Raw genomic sequence first — 14,043 nt, forward strand, 5'->3', positions numbered from 1 at the left:
TACACATGTACCCACCTTTCCAAATACTAAATGCTGCATTCACACAATCATAAGGATCCTGGTTAAAAAGTAGATCAGGATTAGTGAGCCCAGCAGAGGTGATTGTGTGAACCAAGAATTTCAGGGTAATCCTGGTCAAATTGTTCCAGTTAACCAACACTTAACTAGGATAGAAAACCAGGATTTTTAACTGGGATCCTTGTGATTGTGTGGACATAGCCTTTAAAAAAGAAAAGACATAGTTTTGTTCATGTTTCTAGGAGCTTGTTTTGACTTTCCAGGGGTACTTCTAGAAGTGCTTTGAAAATACCAGCAAGGAGGTTGGAGACAGTGGTGGACATGCAAAATGAATGTGCATAGTATACTGCAAGCAACAATAATATCGGAAATAATATTTTCGAGTTATTTATTTATTACAGTTCTGTCCTGTCCTTCCTCCATGAAGCTCTGGGTAGCATGCATATGATTTCTCCCTGTTTACATGATTGTATGGGATCATGTGCATTGCTATCTTATTTTTCAGCACTTCATCCCTCTCCCTAATTTTTTGATCTGGTTTGATCTGCTTCCTCTTCTCCCTTGAAAGCTCTCCAGTTTGGCAAATATACTTTAAAAAGCAAGCAAGCAAGTAAATGTGGCTTGCATTTAGATACCTGAAATGTCCTTATGCTCTGGCACAGCAGCTATTCCCATAACTACCACAGTCTTATGTATACATAGCGTTAGCTGCTTCACTGCACTTGTTGAGTCTATGAGTGGGATCTCATCCCTGTACCATAGACACCAGAGGAAATCCTCCATACTGTCAAATCAACCATTCCTTGGTATAATGAACACATGGAGAGAGTTGAGAAATCAGAGGATAAGGACTTCCTAGGAGGTTCTAAAATAATGTGCAGGTTATGCCTTGAGACTTCCTGAATGAGAGTTGATTTTAGCCAGTGAGGCATAGCTATAATTGAACAACGGGAGGAGAGCTGGTCTTGTGGTAGCAAGCATGAATTGCCCCCTTTGCTAAGCAGGGTCCACCCTGGTTTGCATTTGAATGTGAGATATGTGTGAGCACTGTAAGATATTTCCCTTGGGATGGCGCCGCTCTGGGAAGAGCAACTGCATGCTTACATGCAGAAGGTTCCAAGTTCCCTCCCTGGCATCTCCAAGATAGGGCTGAGAGAGAGACTCCTGCCTGCAACCTTGGAGAAACTGCTGCCAGTCTAGACAATACTGAGTGAGATGGACCGATGGTCTGACTCAGTATAAGGCAGCTTCCTATGTTCATAAAGGGGAGACACAAATATCCCTGGGCCACTGAGGGAGAGGGGCCCACCAGCTGAGCGACAACTTGCTCTTTGATCTCCCCCCTCCGCAACATCTCCAAAGGGGGAGGTGGGAGGGGCAGAGGCCCATCTTTACTTTTTGTCCCAGGGCCCACTCCATTGTTGCTACACCCCTGACTTCAGCTATTGCCAGGAATGGAGGCATGGTCAACTATAATGCAGGCAGCTAAAACAGAAAATTAAATTGGTATAAGCAAGTTGCTTGCTTATAGTGAAGAACATTTTCCCTCTATGAATGCTTCTAAGTGAGTCTCTGTTCCCCACACACAGTGTAATTCCATGCTGTTAGAATCAAACATTTACTTATTAGAATCAAGTGGTATTTACTTAAGGGAATTTTATTTCTGTACACAAAGAAATGATTCACTAATCATTTGTCCCCCAGATGAATGTGGACCGATTGCATTGGGTTTTGCTGAAAGACTGTCTATACCTCTGTGCTATAAGGTGTAGTGCTGTGTATTGCAGCCAAAGGAGTTTATTACAAATGAAAAGTAGTCACTGGAGGCTGCAGTCATAGAGGAAAATGGATAAGGCCAGGGGAAGGAGTGCTTAACCCTTTCCTTGCCAGCTGTTTTCTCTCAAAGTTACTCCCAATTTCCCCCCCCTCCTCACCAGGAAAAATATTTCGGGCTTGTATATATTTCTAACTCAGCAAAGAGGCACCATTTAAACTGGTGATTCTTTTCTATTTAACAGGGCGGTGGCGGGGGGTGGGGGACAATTGGCTCCATTCAATCCCAGCACAGCAGTCCTTCAGTGGTTATTGCTGGTGTTTTCTTTGTGTCTCTTTTTAGATTGTGAGCCCTTTTGGCTCAATAATAAACCATCCTGTTTATTCTTATTTGTTTTTCTATGTTGTAAACTGCTTTGAGAACTTTTGTTGAAAGCAGTATATAAATATTTGTTGTAGCGGTAGTATTCCCCTGCTGGGGAAAAAAGCAGCCTGGTAATTTTGAAAGGAAAAACAGCTGCTAGTGAAAGACTTAAGCACTCTCCCTCAACCTGTCCCACTTTTGCTGCTCAGTGTGGCTGCCAGCAGCTGTTTTTCATTAAGAAATAAAATTGTTACGGGAAAGTTGCATGAAGTTCCACTCAGTTTGACCTTCAGAAGTGTGGTTATGAAATATATATGGCACAAAAAATGTGTCCCAGAGTAACCGTATATTTAACCAACTTGATGCTGATATTGGCCCTCCTAACTCTATATGTGTTGCTGTAACAATTTGATGCAGCATTCTTAGTAATCTTCCTCAGGAAAAGACATTGTTCACAAGCACATCCACACATTGTAAGATAATTCACATGAGCATTTGTAACAGGCAACTGTGTAAAGAACATCTCAGTTTCCTAGATACTGTGGTGACTGGAAGTCTGTGAATACTGCAGACACAAATAACAGTCATACACAGAGGCCTTGTTGCTGACATATCTACCACTGCTTCCCTAAAGGAGTAGAAAGCTTGCTGATTGTATTCGCCAGTCTGTAATATTTTGCAGAGGCCCACAGATCACTCTTCTCACTAGGTTTCTAGCTGAGCTATGAATATTTCATTCGGGATGCACATTTAGCACTTGGTGGATTTTTTTCCTGCCGAGAGTAGAATCTTGTTACTGTGGCGTGAAACACGGTTTCATTTTCCAGTGGTTTTCTGGGAAGCATAAAGCAACCTATCATAACTAACACATTTGGAAGTAGATAGCAACTGTTCAGGGACACACCAGACGCCTGAGTGGGCATATAAACAAACATCCACATTCTTGCTGTGAACTGATGTTTCACACCAATTAGGTTTCCTCTGAGATGAACTCTTTAAGATGTGACACACACCTCATTTTAGTCTCAAATGAAGCACAAGAAGCGCCTTAACATTAAGCACTCAGCTTGAGATGCAACTCTGCAGGTACCAGTCTAAACCATATAGCATGGCTATATCTAGTTATCTTGCTTTTCCAGATAGATGTTGCTTGTATCCATTCTATGATTAAAAAAAACCAACCCTTCTGTTTAAGAGAAGAGTTATGTACCGCGTACCAAAAGAGGCATACAAATTTACTCATGTACCAAAAAGAATGGACATTAAGTGAAGGTCTTAACCTCAGCTTCCATGCTATGTAAGCGGTAAACAGGTTCTACAGTCTCACATACTGTTTGCTTACAACTGATCCTCCATGGTGTCCCAGTCCTCTTCCTCTGTGGGTTGGAGAAACACTAAACAAACACTAAACTAAAGTTTACACTAAACATTACTGGAGCAGGGGCACATAGATCTTTCTGCTTTCTCTATATGTTTGGTATTGATTAGGGAAATGGCATATGTTAGTACTGATCGGGAATGAAACTGATGGATGGAGGATGGGGAAAGGCCCACTCCACTCTGCTAGTCTTTTGTTTCACACTGCAGTCTCGGAGGTTGTGCTGTGTAAAAAAAGAGGGGGGAAATGCCTTAGAATTGCACAACCTCCTTTAACCCATAATTCTGTCTAGTACACTGTTGTGAAAGCAGAACACCAGGATTTCAGTAGTCAGAGAGGTTGTTCTCATGACCAGCCCTACCTGGGTAGGCCAGTGGTAGCCCAGGTAGGGATAGTCATGAGAACTGCCAGGATTGGGACCGATCCTGGGGCTCCTCCACCTAGCAGCCCAGATGTAAAACTCGGTACACAGTAGTGTACAAGTGAGGTAGGAGAGTGTGTGCTTGCTCTCTTACCCCACCACCCATTTGTGTGGGGCAGCTTCATCCGGGCTGCTGGTAGCCATTACTACCATAGAGGTCAAAGGAAGGAGCGACCCGGTCTCAGGAATTTCAACAATACATCACACTGCTTGTGTGGGATTCCTGGTTGCTGGGCTTTGCTCCCCCAGTCTCTGGAGTACTATGTTGCTTGCTACCGCATGGATCATGTGGGTGAGCGAGTGGTGCAGCTGGCCAGGAACCAGTGGTCATGTACAATCCTGAAGGTATTTTTTTAGCTACCTAAAGAATACCTTAAAAAGCTACTGGAAGGTAGGTACAATCCTGTCTTCACCCACCCTCCCTAGCCCCAGCAAGTATGGTCGTGTGGATGACCTTAGTACTATATATTAATGAGGTAGTGGAAGGTTGGTTGCAATGTTTGCACAAAGTCCCCCTGAGATGCAAGGGAATAGACCTACCAATTGTTTAGTTACAGAATATCAAACAGGATTAATCATGTTTATTCAGTGGCCTTAAAAGTTGTTTCTGCTTTTTACAGCTAAACACTGAGATTCTCTAGCTGAAACAGGGTTCCAGATTTGAACAAAATATTGCTCATGTACTGTTTTTTTGTTTGTGCTCTGTTCCAGTTTCTTTGCATTCTCTGATCAAGATCTGCTCCATAGACATGGTAAGGTTGTTAATTTTCTTTGAATGAATTGCCCTGTTGATAGCAGTATGCAGTGTTCTTTTTCACAATGCATATATTTTAAAAAATTAAAAACCATGGGATCATTCATATTTGTGAGAACCCAGTCAAAGACTGAGGGCAATACATGATTTTGCATGGTTGCATTTCTCTGACAAGATTATTATTATTTTGTCTGTGCGTGGAATAAGCAATTGTTATCTTGGCTGTTGTGCACCTGAATATCAGACATGATATGAAGTGTTCTGGTTGTACATATGAGCTTTTGCTGTTTACTCTGCAACATCTTCTCCTCTAGAAAATGGAGTCTACAAAATAAAGAAATAGCCTTTCCCTTGCTATTTTAGCTTCACATTCACAATACTTGGAGTATGCAGCTCTTCTTGCAATCTTCTTGTGAAACACCAGGATCTTCCCTAATATGAGGCAGACTGCTTGAATTTCCAGCAGATGTGTAGGGACAGAGTTAAGAAGCAAGTAGTTGATTTGTCTCCTCCCCACCCAAGCAATGCAAACCTCAACAAGCAGAAGAGGAAGTGAAAGCCTTGGGATGGGGCCATAGCTCAGAGGTAGCATCAGCTTTGCATGCAGATGGTCCTATGTTCAGTCCCTGGCATCTCTAGGTACCTGCTCATTTCTCTCTTTAATAGAAACACCTGGTCTCAGGAGCAGAGCCGCCACTGAATGGACGGGTTCAAAGAACCCAGGCCACTGCTTCTCAGGGGCCGTGCCTGGTGCTCCAGACACCCCCCCCCACGTGTCTGACATCAAACACAGGGGGCGTGATTTAGCTCCTAAATGGGTCCATGAGGCCCTGTTTGGGAGTTAAACCGGTCAGCGCTGCATCTTTAGCATGGCTGGAGTGACTCTCCCTGACTTTTAAAGGCAGGGAGAGTTGCTCCTAGCTGTGCTGCAAACATGTGCTGTGGCCCCACGGCCGGAGTGGCTCTCCCTGCCTTTAAAAGGCAGGGAGAGTTACTCTGGCCTCGCTGCAAATGCAGTGCTGGCCGGTTTAACTCCCAAATAGGGCTGTGCGGCTAAACCAGTGTTTCTCAAACTTTTTGGAGTCAAGGACCGCTAAATTCTTCGTGCAGAGTTTCAAGGACCGCTACATTCTTCATGCGCAGTTTCCCGGACCAGCAGTTAGTAAAGGGGTTGGTTTCAAGTCTGTCTATCTATCTATCTATCAGACTTCTATACTGCCCCAAACATGCATCTCTGGGCAGTTTAGAATGAAAATAATATAAGCATTAAAATAATTAAATTTGGAATCTTTTGCAAACATGGAATATTAGGGGTTCTTAACCTTGGGTCCCTCAGTTAAACTCCCATAACCCCCAACAACAATGGCATTTGGCCATTATGGCTGGGGATTATGGGAGTAGAAGTCCACCAACGTCTGGGTACCCAAGGTTGAGAACCCCTGAATCTAAAAGCCTGGGTGAACAAATTTGTCTCCAGTATGTCTTCAGTATGTGTGGGGTGGGGGTGGAGGTGCTTCTGATTACTCAGTGGAGAGGGTATGTTGGGCCATTAGAAAAATTCAAAAGCTACATGGGGCCAATGAAAACAACATACAAGCAAGCCCCACTGATGCAAAAGGGAAACAGCGTTCCCTCTCAAGGCGCCTCGACCACAACAGGCAGCTGGGTTTCAATCAACCAACCTTTGGCTGCAAATAATGAGCATGCAAGAACCAGCAGCCCTTCAAGTGGCGCCCACTGCCATACTTTTTCCTCCATGCCCCCGCACCGCATACAGTTTGAAGCTGTAAAGATAGGGAATAAGATAGCTGTAGGAAGATCTCAGCAGCACATGGAGACAAGGCACAAGAAGGGTTCCATGCCTCCGTGATACTCTTCCTCTTCCGTGCCATGTGCAAAATTGAGGAAGTGAGTGCCTTGATTTCAGTTGGGGGGGGGGTTGACTCCCAGTCAGGGACCGGCACTCAAGCCTTCGGGGACCGGCAGCGGTCCAGGGACCGGTGGTTGAGAAACACTGGGCTAAACCATGCCCCCGTATCTGACGTCAGATGCAGGGGCATAGCTAAATGCTCCCTGTGTTGACATCAGATGCAGGGGGCGGGGCTAGGGGCGGGGCTAGGGGGCTTTGGCAGTAGTAGCAGAACCCAGGCAGCTGCTGGCCTCCCTCTTGCCCTGCCTGGTCTAGTGTCTGCTGTGTCCCATTGGGTGGGATGAGGTGTGCTCAAAATGAGTTGTGGATGGGCAATGGAGATTTATGGTTATCTCCTTAGAATTGGGGGGAAAGCAGAGCATGAAGAAGTGCATGCCAATTTTCTGAGCCCCAGTGCAGTGAGGGAGCAGCTGCTTCTTTCCATGGAGACAGTCCCAGGTTCAGTTCCCCACGGCTGCACTTAGGTAGCTGGACTGGAAGGAGCTGGGCCTGAATCTCTGGAGAGTTGCTGCTAGACAAAGTAGACTCTACTAAGCTAGGTGGAACACTGATCTGACTTGGTATAAAGTAGAGTGTGCCATCAAGTTGATTTCGACTCCTGGCGCCCACAGAGAGCCTGTGGTTTTCTTTTGGTAGAATACAGGAGGGGTTTACCATTGCCTCCTCCCGCACAGTATGAGATGATGCCTTTCTGCATACTCTTATATTGCTGCTGCCCGATATAGTACCAGCAGGGATTCAAACCGGCAACCTACTGCTTGTTAGTCAAGCATTTCCCCGCTGCGCCACTTAAGATGACCTGACTTGGTATAAGTGCCGTATTTTCATTTGTTTGTGCATCTGGGTTACCAGCTTGTACTGGCAGCTGAGCCAATTCTGCTAACTGAGCAAAGAGGCACCTTTTAAAGTGGCAATTCTCAATATATTTAGCAGGGAGAGAGCAACTGGCCCTGTCCAGCCCCAGCACTGTGGCTGTTGCTGGTGTCCACCATGTATTTCTTTTTAGACTGTGAGCCCTTTGGGGACAAAAAACCCCATCTTCTACTTATTATTTTATTATTATTTTTACTATTTAAACCCCTTTGAGCACTTTTCTTTGTTGAAAAGCAGTATATGAATGAATGAAGAAGATTTCTGTATCTTTTAAAACTGAGCGTTGATTATTATTAATATATAGCTTGCTTTATAAGGGCAGGTAACAGAAAATACATATACATTTTTAATATTCATTTATTTTTCAATTTTTCTAGCCCAAGGCAGCTAACTAAATAGATTAAAACAAGCTAAATGCCACCCCTTGCTCTCCAAAGAACTCATGGTCTATGTCATGGGGTAATGGGTAGGCAGAATTCAAAATGTTATATAAAATATATGCAGAGTTCTCTCACTCCCAACCCTTATCTCTGTATTTTCCTCTGTCAGGCTTCCTCTTAAATAAAATATAGGCATTTCAGCATCAGAACTTGAGCTGCCTAGAACTCTATGTTTTCAGAATTCATTTTCATGATATTGGACTGTACAACAGCCAGGGTCATGTTTTATGTTTCTTTTCCTTGTTCAGTTTGGAGATAATGAAACTCTGGTTGTGTTTTCTTTTCTGCAGGCCGACGATATGATGGCACTGTGAAGCCAAAACTTAATTTGCAACAAGTAGCAGTTACACAGGTATGGAGGTATCAGGAACTGGGTTGTAAGTTCCTCCGTGATGTATATTGGGGTTAGCTGTAGATGGCTTCAGAGCTCCCAGTAGCTCCCAGGCTTACCTGAAGTAGTTCTTCAGATGTCTGGGCTTCCCTACTCTTTCCAGCCAATAGTGCCGATCTGATTGGCTGGCTGAGTGTTGTGTCCCCACACCTTTTTCAGTCCCTCCCCCCTCCCCTCCCCTCCCCTCCAGATCCTTCCTTAGTTCCTTAACCCTTACTGGGTGTCTTGCCTATGACAAAAACCAAGGAATGTATTTTTGTATAGAATGGAACAGAATGTGTAGTCTGGTGCAGTGGGGTTTTTTTTTTGTTTTTTTTTTAAAGAAGGGTGGCGAGGCAGCTCATTATTTTTAAAGGGATTTCCAGCAGTTGCAGGAAAAGATGCTTTGCATATGATCAGAGCGTACTGCTTCTTAATTTTAAGAATGTGGGATGGGAACAGGTTGCAGCTTCTCAGCAAAAGATATTCTGCTGCAGATGCCCAACCCTTTTCTTCGTCATATGCCTGTTTTATTCTTTTATGTTTCTAGTTGAACAGATTGCATGTCCCTAAGATTCACAAGAACATTGCTTCATTTCCTTCTTCTACAAAAAGCTCTCTAGATAATTCCAGATCATGTCCTGCTGGTCCCTATTTTAGTTCCATTTATGAAATCTGGTTAGAACCATGATGGAAGACCACATTGGAGCCTTATGCACACTCCTCTGAACTACCCAGAGGATGGGTGGAATACAAATATAACTGTATCTGTATAAAGAAAGGAAGTGACTTGCTCAAGGACCTCACTGAGTTTGTTGCTGAGCCAGGAAGCTGACCCAGTGTCTGTAGACCTAAAGTCAACACTGAGCTGCAATAGCACAGGGATAACTGCTCAAAGTCCTAATTTGATGGAGGAGGGCTACTAAATCATGTCAACTTATTTTTAAACACTGCGGTCTGAAATATGTGATTACAGCATCTTTCTGTAATGTACAGTAATAGGATTGCTATTCAGTTGTTCATCAAGTGATGCACCAGTTCACTGGGTGGGTGGGAAACACTGATGTTGTATGGACCCAACAGATGCTTTCAGTGTGCTGAAGATACAACTTCAGATTTCCCTTTTATAGGGGAAATCTGCTGGTGGCCCATATAAAGGAATTGGGAATGGGGAGAGAGAGACTGTTAAGTGATATAAAGATGACATTTTTGGTGATGCTGTACTTGTAGACTGCTTTCTTGGGGCTGAAACACAAGACTCTGTAGCACAGATTAGTTATTCACGTTTGCTGATCTGAAGTGAGTGTAGTCTGAAGAAGACACTGTAGGAATCGTTTCAGCTAGAACATTCCTCTAGTTATTGTGTATATGTGCCAGCCACATCTTGCCATTTACAGTGGGCCTCTTTATATTCTAGGAGCATACCTGAGAATTATTATTTGTACATGTCTATGGAGTAGGATTGAAAGTGTTTCAGTTGCAACACTTAACTCAGCCCTTTTTATCCAAAGGACAATCCTATGAGACAGGTTAAACTGAGAGGGAGTGACTGATCAAAGATTGCTCGGTGAGCTTTAAGGCTCAACCAGGATTTGATTCTTGTTCTCTTAAATCCTGCTCCTTTTACGACAGTTCACACTGGCCTTTGATTTGTTTTTCTTTTAGAAGGGATAATTAACTCTCTACTAACTGGGCAAAGAGGCTTGCTTTAAAGTGGTGCTTTCCTTATATTTAACATGGGGAGAAGATCTTGCCCTATAGAACCCTAGCTCACCCTTTTTTCAGTGATTGGTGCTGATGTCTACATTATATTTCTTTTTAAGTATGAGCCCTTTGGGGACAGGAGACCATTCTCTCATTATGTAAACTGCTTTGAGAACTTACTTTGTTGAAAAACAATATGTAGGTATTCTTAATAAAAATGGCCCACATTCTCCACGGCCTTATGAGGCCAGAACAAGAGCTCTGCCCTCACAGGGAGACAGGAGACTAGGAGTGCTGAAGACTTGTCTTTCACCACAGTGAATGGGGAGAGGGAACCAAGAAGCAATTTTCACTTCTCTTCCCTCTATGTAAAAGCCCTGTTCACTGCCAGGAATATGTCCCTAAAGGCTTCATGACCCTCAGGACATATGCCTGGCAGCAGACAGGGTTTTTGCATGGAGAGGAGAGAAGCAAAAACCAGTTATCTATCCTACCTCCTCGTGTGCTACAGTTCAAGGCAAGCCTTCAGCACAGCTCTCTGTGAGGGCAGAGTTCCACTGTCTTAAAACTGAGGAGAAGGTGGGCCACTAATAATAATAATAATAGTAGTAGTAGTAGTAATAATAATAATAATAAATACTAAAAAGCCATGTGTTCCATAAACCACTTAGCAGAGAGTATGCTGAAGGGATTAGTTTAAATATTCTATTATAGGTGGTATATTGCTATTGTTTACTGTTCTGGTTGTACTATACACTTACATTTCAAAACTGGATAAGATGTCTTTGTTAATTAATTAATTAATTTTTACCTTTTGAATCTTCTTGAAATGGTCACTACAAAATGAAAATACTGAAAAGCCATACCTCTAATTCATCTCTCATTTGGATTTCTCAGGTTGTGAATTACAATGTAAGCAGCAAAGAGGACTCAGAAAGGGAGTCTGTCACCCACAGCCACTACAACCCTCTTAATGTCACCATCAATGGAAGCCCCTGCATTCTTTTCTGGGCCAGAAGAATCATGATTAAGTTTCAGAACCACACTCAACTGGACCTAACAGACAAGACGTTTGGTGTTCATGCAACTGTGGATGTTGCCGATTCAAATTGCAGTGAAGAAAATGCGATGTAAGATTATGCTCTACTATAGGGAGCATCTAAGACCTAGTATACAATTGAAACAAATGTGGAAACCTCTGTAATGAATCATACTCATGGTGGTGAAGCTTTTGATACTGATTGGTTGAGTTTTGATACCTTGGAATGTTCATAAATGTTCCAGTTGCCCAGGAAACATGCTTATGTGAGAAAAATAAAGTTGTAAATCTGAAGTGAAAACTTCAGAAAAGGAAGTAAATTTGTAGGCTGAGAAGGTGAGGTAGTCCAAGGGCTAAGAAAAGGTTGCAAGAGGTAGGGGAGCTAAGGAGCAGGGACTTGTTAGGCAAGGGATCTGAAGGAAGGTGGAACCTATGTAATAGACCAAGGAATGTGAGAGGAGGATAGGAGGGGGAGAAGTAGACTTGAGGAGACAGGGAACTGAAGTGAGATAGGACTAAGCAGAGAACACGCTCATAGTTCTCAAGATCATAAGTGATGATGTGCTATGGGAGGTGGTGGGAGCTGGAAAAGATCAGAGTCGCTAAAGGCAACAGGCTCACATGTGAGGATCTGAGAAAACAATGGGTGGTGGGAGACATGGAATAAAACAGAGGAGTAGCCCAGGAAGAAAGCAGGAGCAAAATGTGGGGCCTAGGAACCAGGAGGGCTGTATGCTATTGGCACAGGAAGGAAGTGTACAGGCTAAGACAAAAGATTCCTAAGTCCAGACCCTGAAAGGGCTGCTGTACCTTTAAGACTTGCACCAAGGGGAATTTTGTTACTTGCAGCTTCTTGCAGGTTCTGCAGCAACCATGATACTTTGCGTGGCAGGAGATGGGGGCAGGGCTGGCCCCATCTACTTGGCTCTTCGACATACCGCCCTGTCTACTACCTGCTCAAAGTGGCTTCTGTGCCATACTGAACTCTAAGGATCAGGATGGTCCAAATACATACCTGATTTGGGCTATACTGCTCGCTGAAGAGGCTGGCCTCTCCTCCCCCTTCCCCCTACTGCTCAGTGACATCAAGCAGGGCTGTACAAGTTTGGCCCTCCTGCAGATGGTGAATTACAAGTCCCATAATCTTTGACTATTGGTCACTGTGGCTGGGGGTGATGAAAGTTGCAGTTCAAAAAAGGCCGGGGGGGCAAAGAGTGGAAAATATGGGGTGGGGGGACTTGGGGTAGTACAAAACAGACAGATAGAAATAGAATCACACTTAAAGGGAAAATGCAGAGGGAGTAGAAAAACTGGAAGACAAAACAAAGGCTTGCTATTTAGAAGTGGAAAAAATTAAGCAGACGATGAAGAGCTTCAAACAGAAAGTAGAAAATTTAACTTGAAGTTTAGAGGAGTAAAGGAGGAACTGAAAACTCAGAATATAATAGAGTATTTAGAACAGGCTCTGACATAATTCCTCAAACCAGAAAAAGATATAAAAGTAGAAACAGAATCCATTATTACTTCAATTCTAATGGATTACTGTTATTATATTGGATTGCCAATATATTCTTTGCAGATATAGCCTGGCTCTCTCTAGTCCCATTCAGACATTATGCTGTACATTCATTCAGGAATCTGTACATGTACATGGGTACAGAGCCATATGTGTGTACACTGTACACAGATTGTACATGTGTTGAACATAATTTGTGAATAGGGCCTCTATGTTCGTTCTAAGATTTTAAAGGATTTGATGGACATTCAGCAGAATAATGTGCATGGCGCGTACCATGCATTAGTTCAAGGACATAAAGCAGCCACATTATCATCTTCCAGCTCAGTACTGTCAGCTATGACTGGAAGAGTCTTTCCAACAGACCTGTCTGGACTCTCGGGACAAAGCCTTACCCAGCCCTGTGATCCCTTTCAGTGCTGGGAATTCAACTTCAGACATGGAACACTCTTTAGAGCCCACAAATTTCCATTTAATAAAAGGATGCAGGTGAGAATCCAGATGCTGGATTGTGTTATAATATTAGGTAACTTAATGAATATACATTCAGCTACGTGTCCTCTTCAACTGTTGCTGGTGTCTGTTTGAGTTTCTTTTTAGATTGTGAGCCCTTTGGGGACAGGGATCCATCTTATTTATTTATTATTTCTCTATGTAAACCACTTTGAAACCTTTTGTTGAAAAGCGGTATATTATTTATTTATTTATTTATTTATTTATTGCATTGGTATATAAATAGCATTATTTGTTGTTGTATGTGTCTGAATATAATCTAACATTGTTATTTTGTGCTATAGGCTTTCTCTTAATTTTGGAGACATTGACAATTTGAAGGGATTTGTTATCAGGTAAGATTTCAAATATAAATATCTTTTTTTTTGCTATCAGCAAACATGACATTCAACTCTGCCTGAACCATTTGCCTGCTTCTGTGACACACTATAAAGACCGGTTGCATAGCTTTAGTAACTGAAAAAGATGTGATTGCTGTAATGGAAAAAAAAGTCTTACAAATCACAAAACATTTCTGACAGCCTCAGCAGCCAGGGAAATGTCATTGCGGAGCATCAGGCAGCATTTTCCTGGCTGTCAGGCTGAGGGGAAGGATGGGCTACAGATAAGCATTTTTCAGTGCCCATAGACATTTGTCCCATGTACTCTGTTATAATGGTACCCCTGATTAGCATATCTATCCTTACCATGTGAAATTTCTCAGTTGTGTGGAGATTCTATTGAGAGAGAGAGAGAGAGAGAGAGTGTAGGAAGGGTGTTTTTTAGACCACTTTCAAACATTTCCAGCAGCCTCCAGATGGCAGCCTTGGGTCTTTAATTTTGTTGTTGTTGTAAGAAAGGAATTAGGGTCATTTTTTTTTTAAAAAGAATTGCATTACTATAGCACCCTTCTTCCCAAGAAGCTCAGGGTGGCATACATAGCCACCCCTCACCCCCACCAACTCTGTGAG

The 14,043-nt window shown here is 43.0% G+C and overlaps 1 protein-coding gene across 2 annotated transcripts in view; it reads left to right on the forward strand.

Moving 5' to 3' along the window:
- LOC128347418 (V-type proton ATPase subunit S1-like protein) overlaps positions 1–14,043 on the forward strand; it is a 47,821-nt gene that overhangs the window by 26,569 nt on the left and 7,209 nt on the right. For both annotated transcript variants that reach the window (XM_053302003.1, XM_053302004.1), the window contains 4 exons: positions 4,666–4,706; positions 8,242–8,303; positions 10,923–11,155; positions 13,378–13,428. In XM_053302003.1, coding sequence (XP_053157978.1) covers positions 4,666–4,706; positions 8,242–8,303; positions 10,923–11,155; positions 13,378–13,428 — 387 coding nt within the window. The remainder of the gene's footprint in view (positions 1–4,665; positions 4,707–8,241; positions 8,304–10,922; positions 11,156–13,377; positions 13,429–14,043) is intronic.

The sequence above is a fragment of the Hemicordylus capensis genome, chromosome 2, assembly GCF_027244095.1.
Source record: "Hemicordylus capensis ecotype Gifberg chromosome 2, rHemCap1.1.pri, whole genome shotgun sequence".
Classification (NCBI taxonomy): Eukaryota; Metazoa; Chordata; class Lepidosauria; order Squamata; family Cordylidae; genus Hemicordylus; species Hemicordylus capensis.